Raw genomic sequence first — 15,451 nt, 5'->3', positions numbered from 1 at the left:
CCGGCGGGGTCCGCGCGGCCGAACTCGGACTCCGAGCTCAGCAGCCAGGGCCCAGGGAGGAGGCCGGCCGAGCAAGGAAACGACCGGAAGTGCGCGCGCCACCCTCTGGGAGATGTAGTTGGGCGTCCGCCTGCGCAGGCGCAGACCCTGCTGGTGGCGGCTGCGGCCTTTGTCTTGCGGTCCGGCTGGTAAGTGGGACTGGGGTCGCTGGAACGGAGGAGGCCGAGACGGGAGGGCATCCAGGGGTCTTACCGCGTGCGTCTGCGTAGAGTCCCTTTTCCTGCTTTGGGCCCGGGGCGGGTCGCTTCGGGGGCGGTGGGGGCGGGACCGAGTGGGCGGGGCCCGGTTTGGGGGTGGGGGTGGGGGTGTCTCCGGGTCCGAGAGGAGGAGTTGGGGCCAGGGTGGGGACCTGGCTTTGGCAAAAGAGGTGGGACCCTCCGGCTTCGGGGTAACAATCAGAGATCCTAGCGGGCCCGATCCTTCAGAGACTGGAGCCAACCTGGCCTGCATCCCTCCCTTGCTTGGGTGGGATGTTCGGGGTTCGGAGGGTGGGGAAGGCTGAGGCCCCACTGTCACCTCTGGAGCTTCACCTTGCTGAGGGGCTTCTCAGGATGATGATGATGAGGGAGACCAAAAGCATAAGACTTTAATCCCAGCCGCCTGGGACCCAGAAAACAGACTCCTTATATTAAAATCTTATTGAGCACTGACTTCAAGGTAGGGACCATCCAGTCTCCTTTATTAATTCAGCGAGCACATGTTTAGATGCTCTAAGGGCGAGGTCCTAGCCTATATCCAAGAGCCCGCAACATTGTCTCGACCCCCAGAGTCTCCAGGGGAGTCAGGGAGTCAGGGAGTCAGGGAGATGATAAGAACCCCATCAACACATCACTGAACAAGATAACTGCCATCTTGGAAACTGCTGTGAAGACCACAGGGCACAAGTGGGATGAGACAGAATCAGAGTCATGAAGGAAAGGTTCAGAGAGACCAGGGAAATGCATACTGCCTTTGGCCTGAGTTTCATTTGGGGCACTGAGCCAGAGATGAGTTTGTGAACCACCATCAACAGGGCCTGCATGTCGAGCAAAGTAGATGCTCACTGAAGCAAGAGGCTTTCTTTCCAGCACCAGTAGTGTATACTTCTTGTGTTCACTTGTGCATCCTGCTGCCTGCCAGGCTCCATGTTCAGCCCTTTCCACACATTAATTCCTATAACCTCTGTTAGGTCACCACTCCCATTTTATGGGAGAGGAAAACTGAGGCACACAATGCCCAAAGACCCCATAACTGTCTAGCTTTCTGTCATGGTAACAGGAATAGTCATCACCCTATTGGGCAACTGGGGGTGTGCTCCTTGCCCGCCGTGGCCCTCACTTTTCCTATTTGTGAAGTGGAGTAGGAAAATTCGAGGTCATCTGTCAACAACGCCTGGAATAGCCCTGGGCACACAGTAGGTGCCGGGAAAATGCCAAGCTGAGGTTTCACTACTGTTGGGTTTGGCCCGGGTGCAGGGCTCCAGGCTCCCACAGCCACAGCCCCTCCTTCCCACACGCACATGCCAGGGTGTGGGGTTTCTGGCCACCACAGGCACTTGCCCGGTCTCTTGCCTCCCTTCTCTCCCCAGAACCGCCCGCAGAGGAGCTGGCTGTTCCTGGAAGAGGCCAGAGGAGGAGGGAATGACTGCTGGGCTCCTCACTGCCGGGGCCCCGGTGAGTACACCACCACCCTCACACTCAGGCCTCTCAGGTCCTGCCAGACTCATTCTGCTCTCAGGGCCTTCGCCCTTACTCTGCCCCCTGCCAGGAATGTGCTTTGTCCAGAGTCATCCTCTTGAGGTTCTCACACCTCACCGCCTCAGAGGGGATCTCCCTGAGTCCCTCAACTGCCCCGTTCTACTCTGGCAGACAGCATCCATCCCACTGATGTGTCTGGCACTTTCTCAACTCACTATCTCCATCCAGTCCCTTAGGCAACAGTTATTTAGCACCTGCCATGGACTAGGTGCCTCCCAGGCCCTGTTCTAGAAATTGCAGGTGCAAGAACAGACAAGAGGAGCAAATCTTCACCATCCCCGTGGGGTCACAGTCCCTGTGAGGAACGTAAATGTGCCAAGTGACGTGCAGAGAAATGAGGTCCAGAAGAAGATGGGCTGGGCACCAGGCATTAACCAGCATAGCCCAGAAGGCCTCCCTGTGAAGTGGCCCCCAAACAGAGACCTGCAGGGGAAGGGGCAGTGAGGTCAAGGCCCACAGGAATCATGTTCCAGGCAGGGGAACAGCATGAGCAAAGGCCTAGAGGTGGAACCACGCCAAGCATTTCCATGAAGGGCAGGCACACACAGGTAATGGGAAGACGGCGAACAGAGTCTCCTAGGCCTCCTGTATGGGGCCTAGGGCCTTGGGAAGCAGTTCTGACCATTTTTGTCACACGCAAAGGCCCAGCGCACAGTAGGCACTCAGTGAACGGGTGGAACAGTAAAGGTGCCAAACCCTGTGGTCAGCGCTGGACACATTTCACCCTATTCTACCCCGACATCAGCCCCATGAGGTGGCAGTGAGGAAACAGGCACGGACACAAGTCACAACCCTGAGGCCCCGCTGCTGGGAGTGGCTGAGCCCGGCCTCAGACCCCCTGCCCCCAGTGGGGCCTCCAGTGCTCAGCACGTGTCTTGCTGCCTTCGTGGCCCTTGCAGACATCTGCACGGCTGCCCCAGAAGCGCCCCTCCCATTTTCACTGGAGCACTAACCCCTCCTGGGATTTGAGTTTTGGCCAGCTCCCTGACCCTGCAGCTAGCACACAGGTACCATGAGGCCAGGTGCGTGTCTCGTTTCCATGGCATCTGTGGTGCCCAGAACAGTGACCCTGTATTCAGTAAGTCTCTGCAGATAACCACTGAGACCTACTGAGTCTGGAAAATGTGGGGGAAATAGGGAAATTGGCAAAAGAAAGTTAAAACTTCCAAGTCTTCCGGCATGCCTGTCTGCATGGTGGCTCACACACTGCCAGGCCTGGGGTAAATGCATCATGTCAATTCCTTCACTCCTTCCAACAGCCCTCTCAGGATGTCCTCACCAACTTACGGATGAAGGCAGGAAGGCACTGAGCACTTTAAAAGATATACCTGAGGGGCGCCTGGGTAGCTCAGTCGATTGAGTGTCCAACTTTGGCTCAGGTCATGATCTCGCGGTTCGTGGTTTCAAGCCCCATGTCGGGCTCTGTGCTGACAGCTCGGAGCCTGGAGCCTGCTTCGGATTCTGTGTCTCCCTCTCTCTCTGCCCCTCCCCCGCTCACACTCTGTCTTTTGCGCTCTCTCTCAAAAATAAGTAAACATTAAAGGATGTACCTGGGGTTGGAGTTTGAAGCCCTATCGTCTGGGTGCAGGGCCGGGTCTTGACAGTGCCACCCCCCACCCCAGATGCCTAGTTCATGCCCCACAGCTCCCTTCCTTTGGGAAGAGAAGCTTTAGCAGAGACAGATGCTGCCAGGTGGGCCAGGATCCAGTATTTGGGCACCCTGTGTCCCTCACCCCCCTCACATGGGGCAGTGATACGCGAAGGCCCTGGACTTTTCCTCTGCTCCCCGGCCATCCATAGCACGTGATTTGGTGAGATGGAAGCTACCTTTGTGGAGGATGTCTGCCCCTGACCCTCACGTCCCTTCAAGAAAGTCATCAATTCTCCATCCAGTCGTAGAAGAAACTGGCCTTGTGTGGGAATTTCAGAAAACCCGTGCAGGTGTGATCATGATGGGAAATGCCCCCAGAACTGCCCCACACCCCCAGAACCCACCATCAGCCTTTCTCCTTGAGGATCGTGTTTTTACCCCAGTGTTCAAAGGTCCAAAATTAAAGAGTAGGAAACAGTCTCCAGGGGTCCTGTCACTGGAGACCCCACATCCGGTTCACTTGCTTGTTCCCATCACCGCATTGGCCGTTTTCTGTCTTCCCAGCCCCACTTTGTATTCAGCTATGGTTAATGCACAGTGTAGATTTACAGGAGTGTGCAGCTTGGTGACTACAGGTATGGACACTAGTGGACATTCTGGTTGATGCGTGGGAGGCTTTCAGCACCCCCCCCCCCGGGGCTCCTTGATACCCCTCTCTCAGTCACCACCATTATGGCATCTCGGGGATCCTGTGTCTGCACGACTGGGTTATGTCCTCTTCTCTCCTCAGACCCCCTTTCCTCCAGCAGAACCCCCCAGTCCCACGGGAAAACCTGGCCCAAATCCTCAGACCTGAGAAAAATCAGCCTGGCTCATGTCTCTGTTCACCAACTGCTCACGGTAGCAGCTATCGCCGGGCTTGGCCTGGGTGAGGACATTTGCGTGTGATGTTTCAGGAGCAAGTGACCTTTGAGGACGTGGTTGTGGACTTCACCCAGGAGGAGTGGGGGCAGCTGGAGCCCGCCCAGAGGACCCTGTACCGCGATGTGATGCTGGAGACCTTCAGGCTCCTGGTCTCCGTGGGTAAGGCTACACTCGAGCCCCCGCTGGTCTGCCCCCAGCACAGATTCTGGTTCTTCTGGGTCAAAAGTTGGGATAGTTCTAGGCCATAAAAGCAAACACCTAGAATGAGTTTTGGGCTTTAGAGACCCGATGTTTGGTCGCATGTTGCAGATCCCACTGAAAATGCCAGAAGCAGAAAATCATGAGGTAAGAGGGGAAGAGTGGGTGCCAAGGTAGACCTACCTGAGTCTTCCTGTGGTGCTGTCAGGAGCCCCCTCCCTCCCCACCTCCTCCCTCTACCTCCCTCTGCCTCCATTTGCAGGTGGGCCCCTCTGATGGTAAGAAGAGAGCTGCCCAGGTGCCTCTTCCATGTCTGAGACCAGCGGAAAAGACCAGGCCTGTGTCCTGGGCACCCATGGAAGGCCCCTGGGTTGTCTTGGTGTGGTGGCCAGGTCCCCTCCACACTGGTCACTGTTGCCAGGGCGGGCAGGAGAAGCAGCAGAGCCTGATTGGCCCGGGCTGGGTCACACATCCTCCCACAGCCAGGGGTGGGGGTCCTAAGGGGGCTACAACTGTGGCCTCTGGGACCTGCATCCGATTGGGTCTAGGAAGACTGAAGGTGGAGCGGATGGAGGGGCGGGAAGGGGCGGGGAACACAAATGTGTACTCTGCGGGTCTCCCCTTGGGCAAGACGCTGGCTCCCGAAGCTGGATGTTGTCTCCCTGCTGGAGCAGGAGGAACCACGAGCGGTAGACGACGGGGTTCCCAGAGGCGTGTGCGCAGTGAGGGGAGAGCCTTGCAGGGCTGGGAGGGCCCCAGTCACGCCCCGGGCACTCTCCATGTCTGCTCTCACATTCTTCAGAGCAAATTGACTGTTCAGTTGTTTTAAATTTTTTTTATGTTTATTTTTGAGAGAGAAACAGAGACAGAGTGTGAGTGGGGAAGGGGGCAGAGAGAGAGAGGGAGACACAGACTCCAAAGCAGGCTCCAGGCTCTGAGCAGTCCGCACAGAGCCCGACGCGGGGCCCAAACTCACAGACCACTAGATCATGACCTGAGCCAAAGTCGGACGCTTAACTGACTGAACCACCCAGGCGCCCCACTACTCAGTCTTTTAGTAAATGTGCACCAAGCACCTGTTCTGCTGTGGCTGAGACCAAGCCCTCATCTTCACTGAATTTACGTTCTTGGTGAGGGAAGGGGCACACGATAGGTAAAGCAATAACTGCACAAGATGCTCACGGCACATGATGAGTGCTGAGGAAGTGAAGGAGGTCATGAGGCAGACGCCAGGGTTGTGGGGAGGACCTGAGCAGAGATGAGGCGACATGTGGCTGAAGCCTGAGTCATGAGAACAGTGCAGCCATGAAACAAGCTGGGAGGACAGAGTTCTGGGCAGCAGGAACAGCAAGTGCAAAGGCACCAGGGTGGGCAGCAGCCTACTCTTAATGCGTAACAAACTCGGCGGCCTCAGCAGTTTAAACCACAGAAGCGTTTATGACTCATGTATCTGTGGGCCCATGGATCCAGTCTGGGCTTTTCCACGTGCCTGTGGGGCTCTGCTCTTCTTACACCTTATCCAGCTCCTGAGACCGATACCGACTCTTTGGGCAGTGAGGCTATCCTGCCCACTGGCAGGCAGTCTCCCCTGGTGTCAGGCCCTGACCCTGTTTAAGCAACGGCCCATCGCCAGGGCCCAGAAAGAATGGCCGGCGTGTGGGAGAGGGTCAGGACAGAGTCTCCCCGGCAAAAGGGGTAACCAGCCCTTACCTAGAATATTAGCTTCGTATGGCTCCTCTAACAAATTGCCACAAACCTCATGGCTTAAAGCAACGCACATTATCGTACAGTCTAGAGGTCAGAAGTCCGAAGTGGGCATCTCTGTGCTACATTCCAGGTGTGAGCAGGGCAGCACTCCTCCCGTGGGGCCTGCAGAGAACCCAGCTCCTTTCACTTTCCAGCTTCCAGAGGTGCTCACATTCCTTGTCCGTCCGTCTCCCAGCTGAGCATGGCCTCGTCCGTCTCTCAACTGAGCACGGCCCTCAGGTCTTATGTCCCTCTGGCCCTGGCCTTCCTGCCTTTCTCGCACATTCCAGAACCCTCGTGGTTGCCTTGGGACCACCCGGGGTAATCTCAGAGGACTAGCTAATGTGCAAGGGTTAGCAGCCTCCGTTCCTCACCGGTTCCAGGAATTAGAACACAGAGATCTTTGGGAGCCTCTATTTTGCCAGCCACACCTGGCTTGACCCCTCTTTTTTTTCTCCCTCAACACCTCACTGGAGCATAACCTAAATGGGCACAGTGCCCATATCACACCTTCGGGCCAGTCCGGTGTTGGGGTGGGGGCGGCGTGCGCGAGGGCTCGGCGTGCAGAAGGGGCTGGGTACCGGGGCAGGAAGTCCTGCCAGCAAGGAGCGGGGCGGGGTACGTTTGTTTGTTCGTCCCCCGTGTCTGCTGGCCTCAGCTGAAGGCGTGGGTGCAGGGGTGACCCAGGTGGACAGAAGGCCTGCCCTCCGGGAACTCTCAGATGGTGAGAGGGACCCAGCAGACCAGATCCAAGTCCTCCCAGACAGCTCGGTCATTTAGCCATCCTCCGGCGATGCGCCTCTCAGCGGCCTCCAGTCTGGGGGAGCTGATGCGTTTCTTCACATCAGGGGCAGGTGGAACAGCAGCCAGAGACCGCCAGGCAGAAAGCGGACCTTGTCAGTGGGAGAGCTGGGCCGGGTGGTCCTTCACCTGGGAGACGGCTCTTCCTCCGTTGCCACCTGGTGCCATGGGAGGCTGCTTTCGCTGCGGCCTAGCCATCGCTCCGCTCCTTCCAGCCTGGGGCGTCTGTCCACAGCTTCCCTGGATGCCCTCTGTCTGCCTCGCATTGCCTCCCTGCCTCGTTCTCTGTGTTCCCCTTGCAAGCCCCACTCAGGCCCCTGTGCCAGCTACCCGACCCCTGACCGCTCTCAGAGCTTCCTCTCCTGCTTGCATTCCTTCCCTGATTTGCAAAACTGTATTTTTGAATGGTTAAAGTCACTTGTGCCTTGAGCCTTTCAAAACCATCAGGTTTTTTTTAATGTGCGTTTTTGTTTTTTTTTTTTGAGAGAGAGAGACAGAGCATGAGCGGGGTAGGGGCAGAGAGAGAGGGAGACACAGAATCTGAAGCAGGCTCCAGGCTCTGAGCTGTCAGCACAGAGCCCCACGCGGGCTCAAACTCACCGGCCGTGAGATCATGACCTGAGCCGAAGTCGGACACAACTGACTGAGGCTCCCCCAAAACCATCAGTTTTATCCTTCCATCCATCCACCCACCCAACCCAAACCCTTCCCCCCAAACAGAAATTAAGGAACATTTCCGGGGTTTTTTTTCTTCCAGATTTGGAAACCAGACCCCAAACCAAAGTGTCCACCCCAACTCAAGACATCACTGAAGGAATACGTACCAGTGCCCTGGCAGAAAGGTTCCTGTGGGATAGTCTGTGGTACTCAGAGGGTGACGATGCAGAGGGCTGCCGCGGACAGAGTCGAGGGAGCCGTGTGGTGAAGACACCCATGCAGCAGCAGCAGCAGCAGCAGCAGCAGGGGGATGGGTTTGGGGGAAACTTCAGTCTGAGCCCCCACTTCCCAACTCAGCCGATGACTCCAGAAAGGCAAGGCCTCCACGTGCCGGGGACGCGCGGCGGGAGGGGGAAGCCAGACCCAGGGCTCCACGCCGAGCAGAAAACACACGCAAAAGCGAAGCCCTACGAGTGTCAGGCGTGCGGCAAGGCCTTCGGTCACAGCTCGGCACTCCTCGAGCACCACCGAACGCACACGGGAGAGAGGCCTTACGAGTGTCCCGAATGCGGGAAAGGCTTCCGAAACAGCTCGGCACTCACCAAACACCAGAGGATCCACACCGGCGAGAAACCTTACCGGTGCCCCCAGTGTGGGAAGACCTTCAACCAGATCGCCCCGCTGGTCCAGCACCAGAGGACCCACACGGGCGAGAAGCCGTACGAGTGCGGCGAGTGCGGCAAGGCCTTCAGCTTCCGCTCGTCCTTCAGCCAGCACGAGCGCACGCACACCGGGGAGAAGCCGTACGAGTGCGGCGAGTGCGGCAAGGCCTTCCGCCAGAGCATCCACCTCAGCCAGCACGTGCGGGTCCACACCGGGGAGAGGCCGTACCGCTGCGGGGACTGCGGCAAGGCCTTCGGCCACAGCTCGTCCCTGACCAAGCACCAGCGCATCCACACGGGCGAGAAGCCCTACGAGTGCCTGGAGTGCGGCAAGGCCTTCACGCAGATCACACCGCTCGTGCAGCACCAGAGGACGCACACGGGCGAGCGGCCGTACGAGTGCGGCGACTGCGGCAAGGCCTTCAGCCAGAGCACGCTGCTCACCGAGCACCGCAGGATCCACACGGGCGAGCGGCCCTACAGCTGCAACGAGTGCGGGAAGACCTTCAGCCACAGCTCGTCCCTCAGCCAGCACGAGCGCACGCACACCGGGGAGAAGCCGTACGAGTGCGGCCAGTGCGGCAAGGCCTTCCGCCAGAGCACGCACCTCACCCAGCACCAGAGGGTCCACACCGGGGAGAGGCCGTACGAGTGCGGCGACTGCGGCAAGGCCTTCGGCCACAGCTCGTCCCTGACCAAGCACCAGCGCATCCACACGGGCGAGAAGCCCTACGAGTGCCGCGAGTGCGGCCGGGCCTTCAGCCAGCTGGCCCCGCTCGTGCAGCACCAGAGGACGCACACGGGCGAGAAGCCGTACGAGTGTAACGCGTGCGGCAGGGCCTTCAGCCAGAGCTCCCTTCTCGTGGAACACCAGAGGATCCACACCAAGGAAAAGCCCTACGGCTGCAATGAGTGCGGAAAATCCTTCAGTCACAGCTCGTCGCTCAGCCAGCACGAGCGCACACACACCGGGGAGAAGCCCTACGAGTGTCGGGACTGTGGGAAATCGTTCAGGCAGAGCACCCACCTCACGCAGCACCGGCGGATCCACACGGGAGAGAAGCCATATGAGTGCAGGGACTGCGGGAAGGCCTTCACACACAGCTCGTCCCTCACCAAGCACCAGAGAACTCATACTGGGTAGGCCCGCCTCACATTTGCTCGGACCCGGAAAAGCCTTAAGTCATAGCTCATCCCTTACCAAACTTGGCCCCCTCATTCCTAACGGAAACAACACAAATATATGCACAAGCAAGCCTTCCCGCACCCTTAGAGAGGAATGACGGAAATGATTGTGGGAATACCGAGCTCTAGGTCATCCGTCCCCGGATATCGGCCCGTCCAAACAGTGGTAGGAAGTGTGGAGTTGAGGACCTTCAGTCATGAGTGACCGCTAATGCTACATCAGAGAACCTACAAAAGAGAAAAATGGGGGGCGTGGGGGAATGTAGTGGATCTGGGGATGGCTTCTGTCCAAGGATTCACACTATTCCAAACCAGAGGTTTGCAAAGTGGTGAGAAACCCAACAAATGCTTTTCATATGCAGGAACCACACGCAGAATCTATCATTATTGCACATTACGTTCTTTGGCGTGCTTATGAATGGTGCAAGGCGACTATGAATTTCTCTACAGGTGACTCACAGGCATTAGAAACACATGTTGAAGATTCACAAAAAGGAAGATTTTTTTTCCTTTGTTAAGCCACCATCTTCTGAACAACAGCACCTCCACATTGGAACCTTATGTTTTGCAAGGTTTCTCTCTCTTGAGAAATGTACAAGTTAATCTTCTCTTGACTGTTTTTCATTGAGTCCCTTTCCCAGTGTTTTTTAAAAAGCTTTTGTTTTTTGTATATCTTGAAGGTCCATAGTATTAAACTGCGTCCTGAATTCACTAACAGCAGCCTCTCTGACAACCATGACACTTGGCATGGTGACTTGCCATCCTCATTAGAGCCCATATTTAAGTTACATTGGCTGGATTTGGTCACCAGCCGTCAGGGTTATATCAGTCGGCTTGATTTTCCAATCACAATGCTGGGATATAAGCTTCCAGTTAACTTGAAATTTCTCCCTTGGGGGAGCGTATTTTAAATAGTCTTCCAGTAGTCCTCACTATGCTTGTGGAATGCCTCTTCTCTTTTAAAGTTTTTTGTTTTTGTTTTTGGAATGTCATAGTCACTTAAAAGCCACTTAAGAAAACAGCAGTCTCCAGTAAAAATGCAAGCCACATTGGTAAATTTAAATATTGTAATAGTCCTATTTAAAAAGCAAGAAGAAGGGTGCCTGGGTGGCTCAGTCGGTTGAGTGTCTGACTCTGGTTTCGGCTCAGTTCATGGTCTCACAGTTGGTGGGATCGAGCCCCACATCGGGCTCTGGGCTGACAGCACAGAGCCTACTTAGGATTCTCTCTCTGTCCCTCCCCCACGCATGCCCTCTTTCTCTCAAAATAAATAAATACATTTAAAAAATAAATAAAAAGCAAGCAACAGGTGAAATTAATATCTGTCCTTACATATCCCAAATGTTACCATTTCAACACATCAGTATGAAAAACCACTAATGAGATGTTTTGTTTGCTTTTTGTATACTAACTATAACTTCCAAATCCAGTTTCTTTTACATCTGCAGGACATCTCATTTGGCTGTGGCCTCCTTTCACATGCTCATTTGCCACACGTAGCTGGCCAGTGGCTATCCTGGACAGGACAGCTCAGCTTCGGTCCCTGGGCAGCTATTTTGTCCCCCTCCCATTATTACACATATCCTCCTTTCCCTGTGCTTCTATCCTTGTGTAGGTAGCTTCTTGTTCTCAAGGAAACCAGGTTCCTACCCCTGAATCCAGTGTAGAAAATACGTCATGCCAATTGCGCATAGTTCAGACTCTCTAGGAATATAATTCTTAACAGAACATTCATTACATTTGGAAACATGTTAAGGCTCCTCTATTCCAATGCAGTTCAGTAAAAATGGACCCCAACCACACGCTCTTCAGCAGCCCTCTGAAAATGCCAGGTCACTGACAAACTGAGTCATGCAGGCTCCTGCCATCGCACTCAGCTCCTGCTCACCTGCCCCCACAAGGATACAAAAGGAAATACAGCACAGCAGTAGGAACCATAGGAGGTGCTCACACAGTGTCACTTCTGCCCTACCTCCGGGAACGAAAAGGCTCCCTCCCTAGCAGTGCCACAGCAGTGACAGAAGTTACACCCAGAGTGTCAGAAAAACTTCGGGGGTGAGTGCACTCCTGACTAGAGGGCCCAACTTACTTGGATAGTTGCTGATCTGTCTCAATTATTGACACAAAAGTTGGAGACCAACAAGGGAAAACGAACGGGGTGAACACAGGTCCGGAAGAGGCCATGCAGTTTACACCTTGCTCACAGGGACACGTGTGCTTGGAATCCTGAGATGCCCCGTGTAAGAAGTCCCAACTGGGGTGCCTGGGTGGCTCAGTCAGTTAAGCATCTGACTTTGGCTCAGGTCATGATCTCGTGGTTCACGAGTTCCAGCCCCATGTCGGGCTCTGCGCTGACAGCTCAGAGGCTGGAGCCCGCTCTGGATTCTGCGCCTGCCTCTTTCTCTGCCCCTCCCCAACTGGTGCTTTGTCTCTATCTCTCAAAAATACATAAACATTAAGAAAAAAAAACACGTTCCCACCACCAGGAGGCCACCGTGTGGTCAGGATGTCCACGCCAGGTAAGCTCCATGTATGGGCTCCAGTGAGCAGTCCTAGCCCACAAGCTTCCCAGCTGCATCAGGCGTGCAAGGGTGACTCAAACCCCACAGTTTTCAAGGTACCTCAGACTTCAAGTTCCCAGCCGAGGTCTCACACATGGTGAAGCAAAGACAAGCCATCCCTGCTGTGCCCTTTCCGAATTACTGATCCGTTGAATCTGTGAGCAAAACAAGATGGTAGTGTTCCATGGCCTTTCTTCTGCACACATGTGATGAAAGAGAAATTGCTGCTGCCTCCTTCTTACGAGATCAGTCCTGTGGGATGAGGGCCCGATGTTTATGACCTCATTTAACCCTAATTACCTCCCTGTAGGCCCTATCCCCAAATACAGTCACACTGAGGGTTAGGACTTAAGTGTATAAATTTGGGGTGGGGGGATGCAATTCAATCTGTAACAGAAGGCATTTAAGCATCTTCTTGCCATTGAAATTTATTCCCATCTGGCCAGTTTTCCATTTATGGGATTTACCTTTCCCTAACCCTCTGACCATTCATCCTCAGCCACCCTGTGGAAGTTAGCCATGAACTCCATTCCATTCTTAGTGCCCGTGCACCTCGGGCTCTCCCTAGCTCTCCAGGTGTCTTATGTCCATTCTGAGTCCTGGCTCAGGGCTCCATGATCTATACACTTTCCAGCCCTCCCAACTCCATTGGAGAGACCAAGGCCACCTTCTTGTGTTTCCTGATTGCTGCACCTTTCTCAATGGGCCACCCCATTGGGTGGGAAACCCTCAGCACAGATCCAAAGCCCCTAAAGCCTGAACTAACCCAGCTTCCTCTGAGATAAACAGTGGGAACATCTGGCCATATTTGTGTCTTTCTGTAGAATAAATCACCCATTTGTGTGTTCCACTATGTCTTGCTCAGGATGGTGATGGCAAGGGAACAGCAAACAAATCCTGACATTATTTCAGTAGTTTTGTTTTTTGTAGTGGTTTGAGAAAAGCAATTCTGAAGTGATTTTTAGAGGTATTTTAGGACTTAGCGTTTTAAAAAATATTTTAGAGAGCACCTGTGAGGAAGGAAGAGGGTGGGGGGGAGGGATAATCTTAAGCAGGCTCCACGTTCAGTGCAGAGCCCACTGTAGGGCTCAATCTCACAACCCTGGGATCATGACCTGAACTGAAATCAAGAGTCACACACTCAACCGAGCCACCCAGGTGCCCCAGGACTTAGCATTTTTTTAAAAAAAATTTAGAGGTGCCTGGGTGGCTCAGTCGGTTAAGCGTCCAACTTCAGCTCAGGTCACGATCTCGCGGTCCGTGAGTTCGAGCCCCACGTCGGGCTCTGGACTGATGGCTCAGAGCCTGGAGCCTGCTTCAGATTCTGTGTCTCCCTCTCTCTCTGCCCCTCCCCCGTTCATGCTCTGTCTCTCTCTGTCCCAAAAATAAATACACGTTAAAAAAAATTTTTTTTTTAATTTTAATGTTGGGGTGCCTGGGTGGCTCAGTCGGTTAGGCGTCCGACTTCGGCTCAGGTAATGATCTCACAGCTCGTGAGTTCGAGCCCTACGTCGGGCTCTGTGCTGACAGCTCAGAGCCTGGAGCCTGCTTCGGATTCTGTGTGTGTCTCTCTCTCTACCCCTCCTCTGCTCATGCTGTCTCTCTCTGTCTCAAAAATAAATAAACATCAAAAAATTTTTAAAAAAATTTTAATGCTTATTTATTTTTGAGACAGAGACAGAGTGCGAGTGGGGGAAGGGCAGAAAGAGGGAGACACAGAATCTGAAGCAGGCTGCAGGATCCAAGCTGTCAGCATAGAGCCCGACATGGGGTTTGAACCCACGAACCACAAGATCATGACCTGAGCCAAACTTGGACACCCAACCCACTGAACCACTCAGGTGTCCCAGGTCTTAGCATATTAACAAATGTGTTGATTTTAGGATTGGCACTATTGACATAAAAATATAGGGGAGTAGTAGATTGAAAATGGAGGTATTGCTGTATATGTATGTGTATATGCATGCATACGGGCACACATACCTTTTTGTGTGTAGCTGTGTGTCTATTTTATGTGCCTATGGTTCCTAGCTCACCAGAAAATACCCTACTAGCAATGAATACACCTGCCACTCAGATTTGGTCTCAAAGAAGCCACACTAAAAAGAGCCAGTTCTTTGGAACTAGAGGAATGGCTGATCTCAGGGTAGAAACAATTTGGGCTTGGAACATCTTACTATACTAAAGAAAAAGGAATTGTTCAAACAATGATGGAGGGGGCACCTGGGTGGCTCTGCTGGTTAAGAGTCCGACTTCAGCTCAGGTCATGATCTCTCGGTACAGGAGTTTGAGCCCCGCATTGGGCTCTGTGCTGACAGCTCGCAGCCTGGAGCCTACTTCACATTCTGGGACTCCCTATCTCTCTGCCCCTCCCCCGCTCACACTCTGTCTCTCGCTCTCTCAAAAATAAACATTTAAATAAAAATTTTTTTTAATCATGAAGGCATGTTACAGGGATGTAGGAGCCTTCTTGAAGGGACTCTCCCTGGCCACATCTGGGACAACCTGAGCACGAAAATTACCAAGGACAGCAATACGTAATAAAACTTGAAAAAACACTGAAAAAACAGGAATCCCTAAGTCCATCCTGATAGTAAAGACAAATAAATGGGAGAGAAAGGAGGGTGTTGGCTATGCAGCAGAATGTCCAGGGCTGGCTGGTAATGCCACGGAAGGAGGGCTGGTGTCAGATAACCAGTATTTTGCACCATCTGGCAAAAATCGTCAATGGAGGATGCCCCTGGGGCTGGGGGGGGGAGGGTGGCATTTTGGTGAGAAGCAGGGTATTTGCGTTATCTTAACGTGTCTCCCCACAAATTAAGGGGGAAAAGTAACTCTACGGTGGAGAAACTGGACAGCACTTTGAGCAAAGGAATCATCAGCAACAGTAGGAATGTGGACCTCAGGCACTCCCAGGTGTGTCCCAGGTGTGTGTATGGGGGGCAGGGGCCCACGATCACAGGCAAGCAAGGGAAGATGTTCACATAGGTAGGGGTTGGACGACTTTTATTATTTTTGTGTCTCTTCTACAAGTTTGAAATTATTTCCAAATAGAAATATGAAAATATAAACAAAAAAGGCATCGACATCTAGCTGTGCACTAAAGGAAACCTCAGATAGGAAACAAACAGGATAGAGAGCTGAGCTTTCTGATAATGAAGGACCCATCAGTGGCCCTGAAGCTCATGCAAGACGCACCCCCAGGGGTTACCGCTCTGTGGCGGGAGAGGCATGCTCATGGGTTAGGCTGGGAACAAGAGTTGAGAGAGCAAATATAAATATATACATATATGTGTGCGTGTGTATGTGTGTGTGTATATATGTATATGT

At 53.7% G+C, this 15,451-nt stretch overlaps 1 protein-coding gene across 3 annotated transcripts; it reads left to right on the top strand.

The window, feature by feature from the left end:
- Positions 1-102: 102 nt before the first annotated feature.
- LOC102965739 (zinc finger protein 135) lies at positions 103-10,675 on the top strand. Of its 3 annotated transcripts, none has more exons than XM_042969875.1 (4): positions 103-188; positions 1,628-1,712; positions 4,344-4,470; positions 7,814-10,675. In XM_042969875.1, the coding sequence occupies exons 2-4, from the start codon at positions 1,680-1,682 to the stop codon at positions 9,517-9,519; spliced, it is 1,866 nt and encodes a 621-aa protein (XP_042825809.1). In that variant the 5' UTR covers positions 103-188; positions 1,628-1,679; the 3' UTR covers positions 9,520-10,675. The 3 variants fall into 3 exon arrangements, with proteins under 3 accessions (XP_042825809.1, XP_042825810.1, XP_042825811.1); XM_042969876.1 differs by lacking the exon at positions 103-188 and adding an exon at positions 224-255; XM_042969877.1 differs by lacking the exon at positions 103-188 and adding an exon at positions 378-427.
- The last annotated feature ends 4,776 nt before the right edge of the window (positions 10,676-15,451 follow it).

This window comes from Panthera tigris, chromosome E2, assembly GCF_018350195.1.
Source record: "Panthera tigris isolate Pti1 chromosome E2, P.tigris_Pti1_mat1.1, whole genome shotgun sequence".
NCBI classification, from domain to species: Eukaryota; Metazoa; Chordata; class Mammalia; order Carnivora; family Felidae; genus Panthera; species Panthera tigris.
Note: the sequence above shows the minus strand (reverse complement) of the source record. Positions and strands in the feature narration are given on the sequence as shown.